The sequence below is a fragment of the Falco biarmicus genome, chromosome 1 (genome assembly GCF_023638135.1).
Source record: "Falco biarmicus isolate bFalBia1 chromosome 1, bFalBia1.pri, whole genome shotgun sequence".
NCBI classification, from domain to species: Eukaryota; Metazoa; Chordata; class Aves; order Falconiformes; family Falconidae; genus Falco; species Falco biarmicus.
This window is the reverse complement of record NC_079288.1, coordinates 56,498,384-56,515,672: the sequence shown is the minus strand read 5'-3', so window position 1 is coordinate 56,515,672 and position 17,289 is coordinate 56,498,384. Positions and strand designations below refer to the sequence as shown.

Here is a 17,289-nt window from a genome sequence, read left to right as displayed (position 1 = left end):
GTTTTATATCTTTTCTTTATGTTTTTATCTTTATGTGGGGGAGGTTTGAAAGCCATTCTGAGCGTAGTTTCTTTCAGTTTGAACTTCAAGAGACAGGCTTATAATTTAAGACTATCTAGGAGGACCATTAGAAATGCCTGGAAATAATGCATTTATACATGCCCCAAAAGATGGGTGCATGCAAAAGTGTCATGCATGATTGTAAGACATCTAGTTTACACTCCTCAGCAGGTGTACGAACATATCCCAGTACGTAAGCGTACAAGTTATAAACATTTGAGCATGCAGACTGTGATAGCTGGGGGCACGTACGAGGTGGCTTGTGTGGACCCACTTGTATGTAGGCTGGTCAGGGACATGCAACCCCACAGGCAGCTTTGCAGGATTCCCTGGGCATGGCTATTGAGCTCCCGCTTTATCAAACTCACTCCTTGCACTGTTTGGGGTTAAATCCCACAGTGCTAAAAGTTGCGGTGAGATTCGTCCTGAATTCATTTTTATGTCTTTATCTGTGATATTTGTTCCTACAGTTACTTTGCTGCCTTTTGAACAGCTCTAGGATTTGAATTTATTTTCAGTTTTGAAAGTTTTTCAGAAAGGATGACTATTTGTTTTGAAAGTCAAGCACAGAAAAAAAAAAAAGATGTACTACTTTTTCACCTCTTCTAAAGTGCCAGGGTATCAGCCAGGCCACGTAGTCATCTAGTAGATATCATGAGGCAGGAACGCTTGCATTTCCAGCAGTAGTCTCAAACTGTTATGAGTTTAATTGTAATTGAGAAATCTACAGTAGGAAAGGTGACAGCACCTGGTAGAAGAGCCACAGGTCTGCCATCAGCAGAGATGTGTGGAGAAAACTGAAACTGAGAATTATTGCATAGTCAGCTCCCAGAAGCCACCCAGCACCTCCCTGCGTGGCTGCGCTGAACTTCTCCACCACTGCCCAGAGTGGCCAGGACTGCACAGAGAGGGAGCAGCGTGTGAAACGCTGGTGCTGCTGAAGCAGATGGGACATTTGCCATTTAGTTCAGCAGAGCCCACGTTTCATTATGAGCCCTTCTGGCTGAAGTAACTTTGTGCTCATAATACATATAGGGAAGGTCTGCATGGCAAGGCTCTGTGGCCATGTCTTCTGCAGCTTTTCATCTCTGGCACCCATCATCCCTGTTTGGCAGCACCTTGCTCCCCTGCCCGGCACCCGCAGGTGGCTGTCTCTGTTGCCACCTTGACTCCCTGGGGCTGTTCCCTCTGCTGCCATAACCTTCTCCCTCATTTTTGGCCCTTTCTGCTGTTCTAGTTTCCATGATGGACTCCATAAAATGGATCAATTGGCTAAGAATTGAAAATAGAAATTTTCACTTCTGTCCTTGAATTCTGGAGCAGTGAAGAAGGAAGCGTTATCGTGATGCGTAGTGGCTTTCAGGTTGCACTCCTGAACCTCCCAGACAGGCATTGTCAGGCAGCATCCATATGAGCCAAGGTTACCTGTCGCTGAGAAACCTTTGGGAGAAATCTTCATGATGTATGTGGTTATGATTGTGATAATTAACTGAAACTGGTTTACTTAGTATAATGTGGCATTTTCTTGGGGACATGGGGGTCCTTATTAAAATATGTTCCTCATTCTGATTACTTAGTACTATTTGCTTTTCCCATTCAGGTGGTTCTTTCTTGGATACACAGATAATATTCTAGGTTTTGATGATATCCAAGTAACAAGTACACATGCAAACTTAGCTGAAGTGTAGTCTCTGTTCCAGCATTACATTTTATTATTTTTTTAAAGGCAGATTATTGTGTGAGTTACCAAATTTCAAAGTGATCGTAATTTCGAGCAGGCTGTAGCAGTGATAAGAAGGATGTTGCTCTATGGAACTCCCTTAACCACTGCCAGCCAGCACAATCCCTACCATTTCATGCTGGTTTTCAGGACTCTGCCTTTAGGTTTTATAACCATTTAAATACTTTTTATCTGGGATGGCAAAACCCTAACTGGACCCTCTTGGTCTTAAGCTTAACCAATCACTTTTTTTTTAGAAAATTAAGTGAAATGTGATTGGTTTTCACTCAAAATGATAAGATTATGAAATAGATTTTTAAATCTATTGTTGTTTAGCTTTTCTTTTAACATTTTTGTTATGGTTTGGGTGCTGTTCATGTTAAATAACTTTTTGGCAATATGACTACTTTCTAAAAAACTTGTTTTCATAAGAGTATGGTCTCCGAAAATGTTTTTGAAATGGAAAATTATGTTACCTTGATGAAAAAACATTCAGCCTTCATGTGTAGCAGGAAAAGGATCACATCTCTAAAGGTACTAATAACTAGATTGTCAAAAAATCATCAGTCTTGAGATTTACATAACAAAAATAGTATTTTGGCGTTTGACTATAAATATGGCTTAGTGTGGCAAACCATGGTGTTAATATGATGTTTCTTCTATTTGGAGTTTAGAATAGCTACATATTGTTTACAGCTCTCTGTAACTGTTTTAATCTGTTTTCCACAGGAGCAACAGCTGCTGCTCGAAAGGAGGTTATAAGGAACAAGATAAGAGCAATAGGAAAAATGGCTAGAGTTTTCTCAGTGTTAAGGTAAGGTTTTGTGCTTTTTCAGATTTGGTTTTTAATGTTAAAGGACATCTTTGAATGATTATTTAGAGTACTGTTAAACAAACAGCAAAATTGATATTTTGGTATACCAGTATACCATCCAACAAAGTTTTACTGGAACCTTTTAAAGATTTCTTTTTCTTTGTTTATTTATACTGCTATTTATTATGGCTCTGAATAATCATCTTCCTCAGGGCTTTTGCTGAACATAAAGCAGACAAACAAAAGACATCAGCAAAGAAAACTGCAATTACTCTTTAATTATTATTTTAAGACTTTGGCTTGCCAAGTGTACTAATTAACTCTTAGCCACTGGGAGGCAAGAGTTAAATATGGAGAGAGGGCATTGTCCACATCATGTCTCATCAGAAAGGAAGCCAACTGTCCCACTTTGTCACCCACAGTTGTTGCTACTGCCATGAGTAAAGATGATTAAAGATGAAAGCATTAGGGTATTTTAATGATAAACCCAGGAAATGATTGTGCAGACAACAGCAACTTGTTACCTTGGGCTGCACTCCCCCAAACACACGAACATGCATAACTAATTGCTACCCAGTGTTTAGTGCACTCCATTCGATGTCTCTGAGCAGAACAGAAAACATGCTGTACTGTGCTGAAGTCTAAATATAGAAAATACAGTTCTCCCTCCCTTTTAGCAGAGGGATTATTTTTTTCCCCCACTCAGGCTCTGCTGTAGTCAGTTTATGGCTATTATGGTTAGTACAAAATAAAGGAATTTTCAAAGAATATATTGGTAGGATTGTATGATTGAGATAAAAAGGGGAATTAAAAATAGTTCCTTGAAGAACTTACACTCTTAATTTCAGATGAGACTGTCAAACTTGCTTGATTTGAGACTCTTCTGCAGCATGCAAGCAGTGGGCAGGTTGTCAGTAGGGCTTCACGTGAACACAGCAGTTTGCCTATGCATTGCAGATTGCAGCAGCATGGCTTTAAATAGCATACTGAGATGGAGGACTTTTACCTGGGGTTCCCAAAGTGTTATATGTGAATTACTAGTGATGCACAAACTACTTCAAAGTGGTACCCATAAAAAAAAAAGAGAAGTTGGCATCATGCCTTTTCCTTAAACAAGGCGGGGGAGCAATCAAATGTTTCCACCTGCTCCTCTGTACCAAGTCTGGCACAGAGCCTGGAGCTGACATTGCCACCACCTTCGTAAAACAGCACGATTAGTTTTCTCTGATGATAGTTGAGCAAACAGTTTGGGAAACCTGGCTTTCTACCATAACCTTGAACTGCAGGTTCTGGATCTGCTGTATTTTGTTGTCGAGCGCTTTTTGAAATGTAGGATTAATTCAACAGAAAGCAGACTTTAATAGGCAGAAAGTCCTGAAATTAGATGCTCAGCTGATATATCTGGGTTTTGATTACTTGCAGGTGATTGACGTCACCTATATGTCAAAGACTTTTTCAAAGGGGACTATGGGGGCTGAAGCTTTTCAATGGTTTCGGGGATGGAAGAAGGGTACAGGATAATTCTTGGCATGTGTCCTGTCTAAAGTGATATGCATAAGCCTCATAACTTAGGGTTTTAGCGCTGTTTGAAACTGTGAGCCCTCTTAAATTATTTCATGAAAATCAATATTTTAAGCACTGATGAAAATCAGTCTTGATCTTCCCTGAAAAGTGGTCAAATTCATCTCAGAATTGTTCATGAGGTGATTTTTTTACCCCTACCACATGCATCCCAGCATCTCCAGAAGACCAGAATGGACTGTTTCTGGTAGAGGAGAAGCCACAGGTTGACTCAGTGAAGCTGCTTTTACAGTTCTTGGTTACTGATGGACCTTAAAACTTTGCAGGAAGGACTGAAGATGAAGAGTATATTTCTTCTCCCTTAGCTTTAACCAGCAAATACAGTGCATCCTTACTGTGGTCAGAGGTGTAGTCAGCAAATAAACAGATACCTCCAATGGGCAGTTTGGCAGACCAGTCTTCTAGGAGAACGAATGACGTTTCATCCCAGCCATCATTGCTCCCCTGGGAGTACCTTTTCTCTTTTGCTGGAAAAGGTTGATTCTCCTCAGCTAAGGTGCCAGGCTTCTAGGCAGCAAAAATTATATGAGGTTAATCTTGCAAATTCTGTGCCTATAGGAAAGCCTGAGTTACATTTTTGGTCTTGGCAGCACAATCCACACATAACACACGAGTGTCTGATAATTGTGTGTAATCCTGCAAAGGCTGTGGTGGCACCATCATCTAAACTAACCTGTTTCAGAGACCTCTGAAGTTCCTGTTAGAGTCATTGCTGGTTTACGAAACTGATTTCACTAATTCTTGAAAAGCCTTTCCAAATGATCAGCACGTGATCTTGACCACCTTCAAAGGACTCAGTCGAATGTCTCTTCTCCAAACTTGAGTGGCCACTTTCCTCAAGGATGTAACCTGAATGTGAAACTGAGGTCATTTCAGCCACTTTAGTCTCAAAGTTAGGTATCAAACTAGCTTTGTATGGAGTTTCAAAGGTTATAAATGAGCTTTGCTGAGAATAGCCACAATAGAATGATTGGCATAAACTCAGTGGAAGACTTCACAATTCCCTGTCATTGCCTCTCTCCAGCTTTGTTTCTTAAGTCTGACTTTTCTTTGGATATATTTAGACAGGAGGGAGGTAAATAAAATGTTTAATCAGTTTGTTTGCCTTTTTTTAGAATGTAAGTGAAGGACATCAGATAGAAACTAAGGAACACCAAAGGCTAAAAAAAATAATCTTGAAATTTGTGATATAGAGGTTTCATGGGAATATGCTGTTTAAAGATAATAAAAATACAGTGAATAAATTTATCCTATGAAGATGAGGCTAGAAGTGCCATTATGGTTTAATTAAAAAAAAAAAATAAGAGAGAGAGATAAAATGGACAGAATTGAAAATGCAGATTATGCAATTGCTTGCAGGGTCAAATGATCAAGAGAAACCAAAAACTTTGGTGTGTAACTCCAGATGATGAAAGTGCTGTGTTAATTCTGGAAATATTTGGCTGTCACATTAGTTCTAATTGCTTAGGAAACCTACAAGGAAAACAGTCACAATTTGATTTTGACTATGACACAAAGAAAAGCATGTACAAGGAGAATTGTTTTTAAACTAAAAATAGAACTTGAAGAGTATATGTAGTAGGTAAACAAGAGTTGTTTGAAATACATGAGTAATTCAGGGCACATTGGTCTAAAGAAAATTTTAAGTAATAGAATTGCTGAGAGATGGTTTTGATAGACAAAACCACATTATCCTCAAGCGAATGTGGAACTAAATTCTGTCTTTGTGATTGCTTCCTCCAGCTTAATGTCGTTATGTATTTCAAAGTAAAGCACTTTGAAAATAGATTTCTCTTAAAGAATTGGTGTCAGGTTTGCTGCTGAGAAAGTATGTCATCACAGATATCACTACAGCTCATAGAAAGCTGTGTTTAATGGCTTATCTGGATAGAGCTGTTGTACTCCTCTAGCCATATATTAAAAACTGTATGTATTTGAAGACCAGTAAAAATATATTTAGATTTCCTAGAACATTTTTCTTGAATCAGTATCATTTTTAGCATACAAAACTATTAAGAATAGTGCTGGTAAGGGTGGAACTGCTTATTAATTTTAATGAACTTTTAGCTGCCTTTTTTTTTTTAAATGGCTGGTGGTCATTAATAAATAATGCACCTGACTGCTAGTGCAGACAAAAGCAAAACATTTTAAGTTGATTTTGGACCACATGGTGTAAGACACCTAAATACATTGTTGGCAATAACTGCTCCTTACGAGTTTGTGGGTTTATATGTATATGTTCAAAAATTATGTCATATGTTGTTTCATAGATGTAGATTAGAGTATTGACTATAGTGGGAGTCTGTGTATGGTGTGGTGCAAAGGTGAACCACTTACACAGCAGTGTAACTGCACTGGTGCTGGTGTTATCACCAGATATTCAGCCTGTCCTGGTGAGGAGAAAACCAGATCATTGCAGGGCAGGTGTAGCTTAAGGTGTCTAAAAGGTGTTCTGTGTTTTTGGTTTTTTTTTTAAAAAAGAGACAATTGTTTACATCTGGGGTGTCTTTTTTTTTTTTTTTCCTTCTGCAGAGAAGAGAGTGAAAGTGTTCTGACACTGAAAGGTTTGACTCCAACAGGAATGCTGCCCAGTGGTGTGCTTTCTGGAGGAAAACAAACACTGCAAAGCGGTAAGCGTGTTTGCCTGTGTGTGTCGTTATGTGTAAAAGAAAACAATTGTTTTTCAACTGCAGAACCCAAGAAAATTAACTGCAGTCTTCTCTGAAAAAAATAAAGGACAGAATAAAAGAGGCGGTTTGTTGTGCTGGAGCATTTGTGAGCAGTTCATGTAAGGCCACTTCTCAAGACTCATTACATGCCACAGATTTTCAAACAAAGAGAGGGGCAAAAGGTCCCTGAAAATCAATTGTTCAGAATGGTAGATCAGCATTGCATGTGAGATGCACTCTTTCCACAGTTTACAGCATCTTTCTGTTTGTTTTGGTTTTTTTTAAGAGCAGCCTTTGATACATGGAGTACTGAAGGTGCAGCTTAGATAATGACACTCATTTTATCTGATTTGTTCTTCCTCACAGAGAATCACCAATGGAAAATAGCTCTAGAATTAGATTTTCTCTCCTAGCAGTTCTAGGTGACAGCATGAGAATAATTTCATTCTGATTTAAGCCCAAGTGAAGGGAGGCTCTTGCAAACACCACATTTGCCTTGTACACAAACACAATACAGATTGTCAGTTCAGTTTTATACCAAGTGCTTCTTGTTACAGGAAATCTGTAAGTCTGTAGTAGGGCTGCTTTTGATGAAATATTCCTTTTGGAATAAGGAGCTGCAAAGTATTTAATTTACTATTGTAAGCTCTCCTTTTTTTTTTTTCCCTGTGTGTATTGCTGCAGAGTATATTGCAGGCACACAAGAATGTCTCTCACTTATTGAGGTTCTGTTGGCAGTAGATATAAGAAATAGAAATGCCTTACAACCTTTAACACAGTCTCAGCCTCTTGTTTTCCTGTTTCCTTCCTGGAGCATTCTTTCTCTGTATTTTCCCCTTTACTATCTCTTTTATGTAGAAGATTCAGGTATACGGTGGTAAACCTTCTTTCCTCTTTTTTTTCCCCCCTTGCCTTTTTTCTTTTTGATGACTTGTGTATTACAGACATAGTAACATTCTGCATTGAAAATGCTGCAATATGATTCCATAGGATACCTTTCTTAGTGGGGTTGTGGTTTTTACCTAGACTTTTCTCCATAATAGTTGCTTAATATTTGTTGGAAAATTTGGTCCGAGGAAACTGCTATTGTTGCCCTGAAAAAATATTAGGGAAAGAAATTAATTTGAGAAAGTTGCCTAAAGTTTTTGTCACAATGGCTAAAGGGAAAATCTCCTCATACTGCAGTATCCTGGCTCAGTAAAATAATGCTATACACAAGCTTCTGTATTAGTTAACACATAGTACCCCATTTACCAAATAACCTGAATTTTACATAGTTTCTGTTAAACACACATTCATATTACCATATGTATTAACAGAAAATAAGAGTACTATGTTCTGTTGTGGAAGTATACATATTAGTCATCATTTTTTTTTTCTACTGTGTCAGTGCTGGTTCGGATTTGGTTACTCATTTTCATTTCTCATCCTAGTTATGGTGTTTTCTCTTAAGTTTGCATTGGTTTCGTTCCCTGATTTTTTGCCGTCTCTCTTGCTCTGTAGCTTGAGAGGCACATAGGCTTACCTTGGTGCATGTGGGTTAGATCCTTTACTTCCCTATGCAGCAAGATAGTAGCATACATATTTTAGTGTTGATCTCAATTAATATTTAATGTCCTAAGTAAAAAAAAAAAAAAAAAAAAAATTGCTTTGGATTTTATGGAGGATGAAGAAAGCTTTTATGTAGGCGATAATAAGACAAAAAAAGAAGAGAGGAATTCCTAAAAACTTGGCTTCTTGAACTGTTCTCTAAACCAGAGAAGTTCTTGGAAATCATAATTTCTTTTTAAATATTTGAGCTGTACCATTGCTATATTGGATTGCATTTGCTGATTTGCATCAGCTTGTAAATCTCTGACTGTAGAAAAAAAATCATCCCAAATCTGATGGGTAGAATTGAAATGAAATTATGTCTTTAAGAACAATGAATGATTTCAAAACAGTGATTGATGGTATTCATAACACTGCAGCAACCTCCTGATTACAAGCTATTCTCTCTCTGACCAGGCTTTGCCATTTTGGAGGTCCAACAGCTTTCAATCTTGTACCTATGTCCATTAATTTAAATATAATACTAGAAAGTTTTTTTTCAGAGACTGGGTTGACAAAAAGGATGCTTACAGGTGCAGCAGACTGGGCAAGATTGCAAGCAAAGGCAAAGCTGTCTGAGCAAACTGCCCTATGCTGAGGGGACGTTTCTTTTAGTCAGAAGAGAGGGAAAAGTCATTCTAAAAAGTTGTATATGTGGCTCCCTTACCTTGTACTGGTGGCTAATACTTTTCAAACTGACATTGTAAGTGGTATGAATTTTGTGTGATGGCTTTATGCCATTTTTCCTTCTCTTTTGACAGGGCAAATCAAACTGCTCTTATTCAAAGCTGGGAGAATTACACAATGACCTTTTCAGGTCAGGTGTGGAATATGGAAGACATTTTAATTTTGTAGTTCTTTTGAGTCAAAAGAAAACTTCTCAACTGTGTCTTTAAAAGCTTTTAGTTTGTGAAACTTCTGCTTCAGAACAAACTGTAGCTTAATTTAGTCTGCAAATTATTGTTTTTGTGTAAGCATTTCTGTGTTTGTCTGTTTTGCCAAAATCCAGCACTTACAGTAACATTAGTGTTGTAGCTCCTTTGCTATTCACTGACTTGTTCTTAGAGTTAAAATCCTCTGCTCATTTTTCTCATTCGTTTTGCTACCCCTTTCTTCTCTTCAGCTACTGTTGAGGCTATTGAGGCTGATGAAGGTAAATTGGCCAGTCCCCTTTCTGTTGGTGCCACAACAGATAAGGGCTCTGCTGGGTGTATTCATTTTGCTGTAGCTTGTACAGATTGTGTGGGTGTTGGGCTAACAATTGTGGCTCGGTATTAACCAAAATGTAATTGCTTTAAAGGGGAAAATATTTTTTGGTGTTTTTTTTCTGTTGCTGCTGTTGTGGTGTTTTTTTCTTTCTGAAAGTTACAATCACGTTGGAATTCCTGTATGTTGAACTACACACTGAGTAATGCCACAGGAGGAGATCAGGGGACTTGGATTTCATGGGTCATAACTCGGCAGCAGCTCGTAAATGCTCTGTGACGCATAGCTCAAAAGCTGTGTGCTGGAGGCAGGGTCTTGTCTCTGCCTCAAACTATCCTCAGGAATCCCTGGTCAAGGAAAACACACAGCTTTTTATGAGTATTCTCTCTTTTTGTTCATTTTGGTTTTCCCTTTTTCTTTCTTCCTTCAGTTTGTTTCTTTTCTTTAGGTCACTAGTAAAAAAAAAAATTATTGGTCTTTTGTTACAGTTCAGCGTGTTTCTGTTTCTCTTTAAAAGTAAAACAACATGAGACATTTGTCTGCAAGATGTCTGCTTCTTCTGGTAGTGGCAGTTTACACACTGGATATTTACATTAGAGCAACCATTAACACTAGCACCATTTTATCTACAAATATAAAGTCACTGGCTGCCTCAGAAGATTTCCGAATGTTTAGTATTGAAAACTATGGTGCTTTATTGACAGACCCCTAATTTAACCCTTAAGCAATTTTTAGCGCTATGGTTGAAGCCTAAGTAATCACGTATTGCAATGTAAAGGCACAATATTCATTCAGCATTATAAAGTTTTGGAAGAAGAGTTTTCAGAATTCCCCTTTAAAACAAAATTCTTCAGTTGTATTTTGTTCTTGCCCCTCAAATTTTCTGTGGGTATTTTTTTTTTAGTTAAAAAAAAACACCAAACAAACAAATTTGATGATTGCTGTCTGTTGGTAAGATGTGCCCTTTTGGCCAGTTGAATTTGTTTTTGATTTTTGTAAAGCAGTGAATAAAATTACAGAACAAACAAGTAAGAGAAAATACAACTGCTTTCTAAATAGCAGTGAGTAAGCTGCTATTTATGTTGGAATTATCTATTCCTATCGGCAATCTCTAATCTGCAGTGTGCATTCTTGTTGACAGTTTGGCTGTTTTCTGTGATTTTCTGTGACTGTGTTGTGTTTTAGTATACTCTCAATGTAAACTGCTAATCCTCATTGTCTGACCAGCAACTACAGCAGAGCACCTTCCTCAGTATTACAGATGATACTGTGTCAGCTTGAAACACAATCGATTGAACGTCCCCATTCTAGCAATATGCACCCTTCTAGTTGATTCTTGATTTGCCATCATGGCTAGTTAGACACCGTAACCATAGTCGTAATGACTAGTCTACGTAGATGAAGAAAATGATGGAGAAAATGTTTCACCCTGTACCAATTGTTCCTCTGCAGTTTGATTCAGGGCTCGGTAACGGCAGCTGGGCTGTGCTACGGGCAAGCTCCAGGATGCAGAAAGTGTTTCAGCGTCAGCATGGCCATCCATTAAACTGTTGCTTTAAGGGATTGGCCTGGGTGCTTGTTAGACATCTTCATTTTTGTGATAGAAGATAAAGTAAAAAAAAAAAAAGAAATAAAAAAACCCAAAACCTTGAAAAAACTCACTGTAGGGCCTGTTCTGTTTTCACTGCTCCATCCCTGCTCACTTAACTAATCACCATTATGTTGTTGTTGTTCTTCTGAGTTGAAGTATAATACATGTTAAAACCCATGCACTTCACAAAGTTTCAATATAACATTTGTGAAACTGGCGAAGGAACTACATCCTGAGGCAAACAGGATCTATCCATTTTCACGGGAACGGTTGGCAAAAATATCAGCATGGAAACACTTTCCTCGCTCCCCCCAAAATGCAAGGAGTGGTAGATTGGTACCAGGGATGTTCTAGGGTTTTGGGTTTGTTCACTTATTTTTTTTAATGGAAGTTACCAGCTTGTCCAGAATCAGGACTGCGTATTGGAAGGAGAGCAGGAGTACTTTGGGGTAAAGAAGATAAAGGGAGGGAAGCAATACTGAATTTGATCTTTGAAACTCCCCTACCATTTTCTCCCCAGGGAGTTTACAGTTTCCTGGTACTAACACACCATTTCTGCTCTGTGGCATGTTAAGATAGTGGTGTATCAAAAGTGTCAGTTCTGGAAGTGCAGTGCATTGATTTGGTGCAGATCAGAGAATAACACACAGAAGGCTATGACATACTGTCTATGGAGCTGTGACCTGCTGTTTGCCTACAGTGCTTTTTTCTCTTTTGCTTTAAATCTAAAGATCTTCAACTCTTCAATTAAAGAGAGAACAAAATAAAATAAAAATCACACTCTAAAGATACGGTCCCCAGCCTGTGGCTGCCTTCTGAGGTTGGTGTGGCCTCATCAATGTTGCTGCTGAAGAGCAGATGAAAAGTCCTCAGCTTCAGTTGGAACTTTGGTCGTTTGTCAGTGTGTTTCCAAAGTTAAATTGTACAAATGTGCCAAAATTGCGATATCCCTGGTCCGTGTTGCACGGCATTACTGCTGTTTCACTCAAGCTTCTTTCTAGAAGTCCAGGGACGTGTCGGGGAGGATAACTGCCCTGAGTGATCAACAAGCAGCTTGCCTGTGTTGAGAGCACAAGGCAAACCTGTTGCAGGGTCACCCCAGATTTCCCATAGCTTTAATGTATATCCCGCAAACTGGCCTCTCTGCGTCATCACCACCTGTAACTGGCCAGCACTTTTTCCCCTGGTCTTTGAAAGTCAAATGGGAGTTCTGCCTGATGAAGATGTTACGGCGAGGCACACTGTCTTTAAGGCTGTAAGTGATGATGACAAATGCTAACTCACCAGCTCACGGCTGTGCTCTAAACATGGTTCCTGATTGCAAACTGTAGTTTCCTGTCAGCTTCTTAGCTTTTTAAGCTGAACCCCAGTGGGCAACAAACAAAATATTGTAAGTTGATCCTGTTGAAAAAAGTAGTTGTGTTGCAAGACACAGTGGTAGTTAACCCCCAGCTCTAAGTACGGTAAGGAGTCGGTCGTGTTGTCAGATCTTCTCATTGTCGCCTTCGCAAAGAAGGACTTTCGTACTCATTGATAAGTTGGGGGAAAAGCTGCCGAGAGTTTTACCTTGCTAATTTTACTTTTTAATAATCCTTTATTTAGCTATCAAAGGATTTTCACCCCAGCATAAGATCACTAGCTTCGAGGAGGCCAAAGGCTTAGATCGAATTAATGAGCGAATGCCTCCACGCAGAGACGTGCCATCCGATGCCAACCTTAACTCCATCAACAAGGCAATCTCCACAGAGACTAATGGCATGGACAGCAACGGCAGTAATAGCAGCAATATTCAGTGACCACTGTCTGGGAGGGGGGTTGAGCTGCAGGGCGCGATGGGGTTGCTGCACATCAGCAGTGGGATGTTCTTGCCTCTGATAATAGCTTACTTGCTCTGGGGGCCAGGTTTGGATTCAGTTTACAAAAATCATCTATGAAGAGATCGTCAATTTTAATTTGGTGGGAGGGGGGGGTGGGGGGAGAGACACCTCCTTTGGATATGCCTTTAAAATGCTTGTAGAAAAATGAGAGCTCATGCTGGTATATATTGCAAAGTTAGGGGAATGAACGTGTTTTCCTACTGCATTGGGAACGTCTAGGTATGTTACTGAAAGGCCTTTTATTATGTTACTGGACATGAAAACTTTGTTTAATTTCTTACTAACTATTGTACGTTTACAGTTGCAGCACTAAACATGGACAACATCAAAACATTTTTAACAAAATGTACAAACTAAATAAGGACTATTTATTGATAATGTTTTGCTACTCTTGTCAGACAATGGCTATGAGATAAATTAGGCAGTCTTTAAAAATATAGAAAAAAAAGAAAAAAAAAGAAAAAAAAGAATGTTGGAAATTTGTTTAAAATGCCAAAAAAAAAAAAAGATGGAGAGAGAGAGTGAGAGAGAGCGAGAGAGCGATAGTTTAATTTTGTACAGATTATGCTTACCTCAGGTTTCTTTAGTGTGCTTCAATGCCCTTCTTTAAATATAACACTTATCTTACTAATTTGGCAGCAATTATCCTTTTCTTTGTTTAAAAAAAAAAAAAACTGGAATAATGATAACATATTTCTCTTTTTTTTCTGTTTATATTTAGGGGGTTTGGTTTGGGGGGTTTTCTGGGTTTTTTTGGTAAATCAAGTCTTGGTTGTGGCTTGCTGAATTTAAATATTTATGAGTGGTGCATTTTTAAGTATAGTGAACAAGACACCATATTAAGTGCAGTGAAAAGCATCTATATTCTGTAAAAATCTGCCTATGCATGTTTTTTAAGAAAAAATGGCTGTATAGGCCTGTATGGGACTGTAATGCGCTTAGTGGTCTGACTTATACTGGAAATGTATGTATACTGGCGTACTTTATATTCTCTAAAAAAAAAAAATGCTTAATGCCTTTGAAATTTTGTAATCAAAAAAAGCTTTGAAAAATCTAAGGGGAGAGTATTCTTAAAGTTTTTAACATAAGCTTGTCAGTGCACATATAGATGGGTAGCATGTTTAGCAAACCTTGTGAAATTTAAATAAGTTTGTAGTTACATGTGGAATTCTAAATGCATGATAACTGTTAATGTCATAATGGTTTAGTCATTTTGTTCTGTTCTGTCATGTGCCACAAAATGTGTAATTTTTTCACTTTTTTCCCTTTGTATATCAGTTACGGGTTTCAACTGGTTCATTCTAAAAAAGAAAAAGAAACAAAACAAAACAGTCCATTAATATTTTTTAACAATTGTATAAGTGCCCAAGTAATTCACTACAGCCTACAGCCTTGCCTTTGTAATTTGACTTCGAAATGTTGGCAATCAAAGCATGCACTTGTAACAATGAAAGAAGCATTTTATATTACTACTCAATAAAAATGTGCATGAACTTAAGCACTCTTCCCTTTCTTGCTGGCTCAGTTGCAGAAGTGCATGCAGGCACATGCGTGTGCACTTGTTGCTCTCTTTTGCTTTGGACAGAAGACCATCTGTGTAAGAGAAGAACGACTCTTTTCACAATTCAAGGTCAGTTCTTTACTAAGAAAAAGCTTATTTTCTTACCCAACTGTTTTAGACTACTGAACATCTGCAGACTTCCCCCAAGTTCTGGTTAGAAAGTTGGATTTTCAGTAAAATGAGTAGGACGTATCCCACAGGTAGAGTGCAGAAAAAAAAATGTATGCTTCCCCCCCCTCCCCCCCCCCACCCCCTCATCTGGAGTGTTTGAAAAGGTCAATTAATATCAATTACAATATTCCTTTAAGGAAAAAAAAAAAAATCAGCAATTTCAGCTGTCAAATGCTCTCTGTTTTCAGTCAAAGGTGAACTGTCAAAGTTCTGCCTTGTTCTCATTTTCTCCCTAACTGTGCTCAGCACCCTTCTACAGTCCGTCATCCTGCAGAGAACTGATGGGTGATGCCAAATGGTGTAATATTGTGGGTGCTGCTTTAGTCTTCCTTTCAGGTAGCATTTTGAAATGTTGGCTCAATGCCTGCGCTCTTATGTGTTTTTCCCACTTCAGCTCCTGTTAATTTTGGGAAAATATGACAGGTGGCAAAAATGAAGACTATTCATAATATACAGGACTAGGAAGCTGGATCAATTTTAAATGCAAATTTTTGTTTCAGATTGTGTAGAAATATAGCACAGGGAGAGACATGCAGAGTCTGACAATTCATCCGATCAGTGAAGCTGTTCATCTGGTTAATGAGCATGGTCTCTGCAAAAAGTAATGGTGAAAGTTTGAGTGACCACTTTACTTTCCAGTTTGGTCCTGTGTATGTGCTAGGTGAACAGCTGTAGGTTACCTCAGCTAAGTTTTTTTTGTAGAGACAATTAGCACCAATGTAACAGCAAGAAAGAGGGTTTTCGTCTCTGCAGTGACAGTGTGGCATAGACTTCTCAATTGGTAGGCTTAACCCAAAAGATCCATGCTACAAATCAGTGGTAGGTTTGCAAATGCCTGCTGTAATTGCCAGGGACCTTATGGGCAAGAGAGGCAGCCCAGGCTGAATAACGCATTAGGAAATGTACAAATTCTGCCTGGTCAGTAAGGAAGTTTTTTGAACTTTTTATATCTTAGAAGAATGAAAAATATCTGGAGCGTGCAAGATAAGTATCCTGTGTGTCCATCTAGGATGGCTTGGCTCTTTTCTGGAGTGAGCTGCCATTGTACCATGGGGCAGGTTCTGGACTGGCTCTGAGGGGTACTCTAGGCTATATTCAAATGTTCCTGGAAGGACAAAAAAAAAACTCCAAAGGTTATCTTTTTCCAGGGCATTCCATCTCTTCCAGTGGTCCGTCCTTTTTCCTGCTGCAGAAGGAGCTGTAGATGAATTTGAAGAAAAACCCTGGTGCCTCTGAAGGCTGAGTTTTGGATTTCATGGCCTCACTCAGTAACATGTCAAGCACTGGAGTATGTCTCCCAGTACAGGTTTCTTCCTTTTTACTAAATATGCTATTCTAATGCAAAAAAATAGCATTGGTGCTTACATCAGGATTTACTGTAACTTTTTAACCACTTTATTCCCAGTGTGTGAGATAGTATATTGGATACATATATTATAATTTCTGCACTGTCATAATTTTCCTTTTCAACAGCTATTAAACATGAAGTATATTAGCTCTTAGCATACATTTTCTGAAGACAATGTTCAAATTTTGTCCAGGGTTTTCCCCAGAACTGCAGTAGGTTTAACCCTGCTTAAGCTTGTGCCAGAATTTCCAGCTGTCGGGCACAGATATAAGTTCTTTCAAGCATTTTTCTTCACACTTTATTTATTGCCAGAGGAGGACGTCTTCAGCCTCTAGAGGAATTTGGCTTTCTCTGAGCACTTGGCCAGTGAAATTGAGGTCATAAAGCAGGGCTGAAAACTGGCACCAAAAGATGCTGCTTGTTAGCACTGACCTGATCTCTGTCCTCTCTCACTTTAGCCCTGGTTTTTAGTGAAACAGTGGAGTTCCAAGTGTAAAAAACAGAAATTCGCAGATGCTTTCTAGGTTCAAACTGAATTTACAATTTTAGTCCTTAGGAATCAGTTTCCCTTCTTTTTTCAAGGTACTGTTGCTTGGATTAGTCAGATCCATGAATCTTCCCACTTCTTTCGCAAAGGGATGGATGTGAGAATCGGCTGTTTCAAATGTTAAAAAAATACAAGCACCAAAGCAACCATCATCTGGTAAATAGTTTGCAGATCGCTTTCTTTGTTGCTTTTGGGAGGACGTTTGATTCTGCTCAAAATGGCCATTTTTGGCTTGCAAAAGGGTGAACTTTCTGGTTCTTCAGTGATTTAGGAAAAAACACATCCAATTTCACCTGTGTTCATATGTGTATGTTCATATGTATGTAAAAACACAGAGGACTTGCAGCCACCTCCATGGGAGTCACAAAAAGGAGGAGTTCGTGGAGCTAGAGGTAGGGGACTTTTTTTGTCTTGCTGAGCTGGCTACAGTATCAAGCCTAGTATACCATATAAAATGTGTGTTTCATGAGGCTGTGATTTTATTAGTATTATTATTTTTAATAACTTGAGGGCAGATTTAGTTTTACATGCACCACGACGTTTCATCAAGTTGA

At 38.6% G+C, this 17,289-nt stretch overlaps 1 protein-coding gene across 2 annotated transcripts in view; it reads left to right on the top strand.

Moving 5' to 3' along the window:
* PPP3CA (protein phosphatase 3 catalytic subunit alpha) overlaps positions 1 to 14,606 on the top strand; it is a 197,155-nt gene extending 182,549 nt beyond the window's left edge. Inside the window, exons 11-14 of one of the 2 annotated variants that reach the window (XM_056333790.1) lie at positions 2,510 to 2,594; positions 6,708 to 6,805; positions 9,558 to 9,587; positions 12,834 to 14,606. In XM_056333790.1, coding sequence (XP_056189765.1) covers positions 2,510 to 2,594; positions 6,708 to 6,805; positions 9,558 to 9,587; positions 12,834 to 13,027 — 407 coding nt within the window. In that variant the 3' untranslated portion in view covers positions 13,028 to 14,606. The remainder of the gene's footprint in view (positions 1 to 2,509; positions 2,595 to 6,707; positions 6,806 to 9,557; positions 9,588 to 12,833) is intronic. The other variant, XM_056333780.1, reaches the window with a different exon arrangement.
* The last annotated feature ends 2,683 nt before the right edge of the window (positions 14,607 to 17,289 follow it).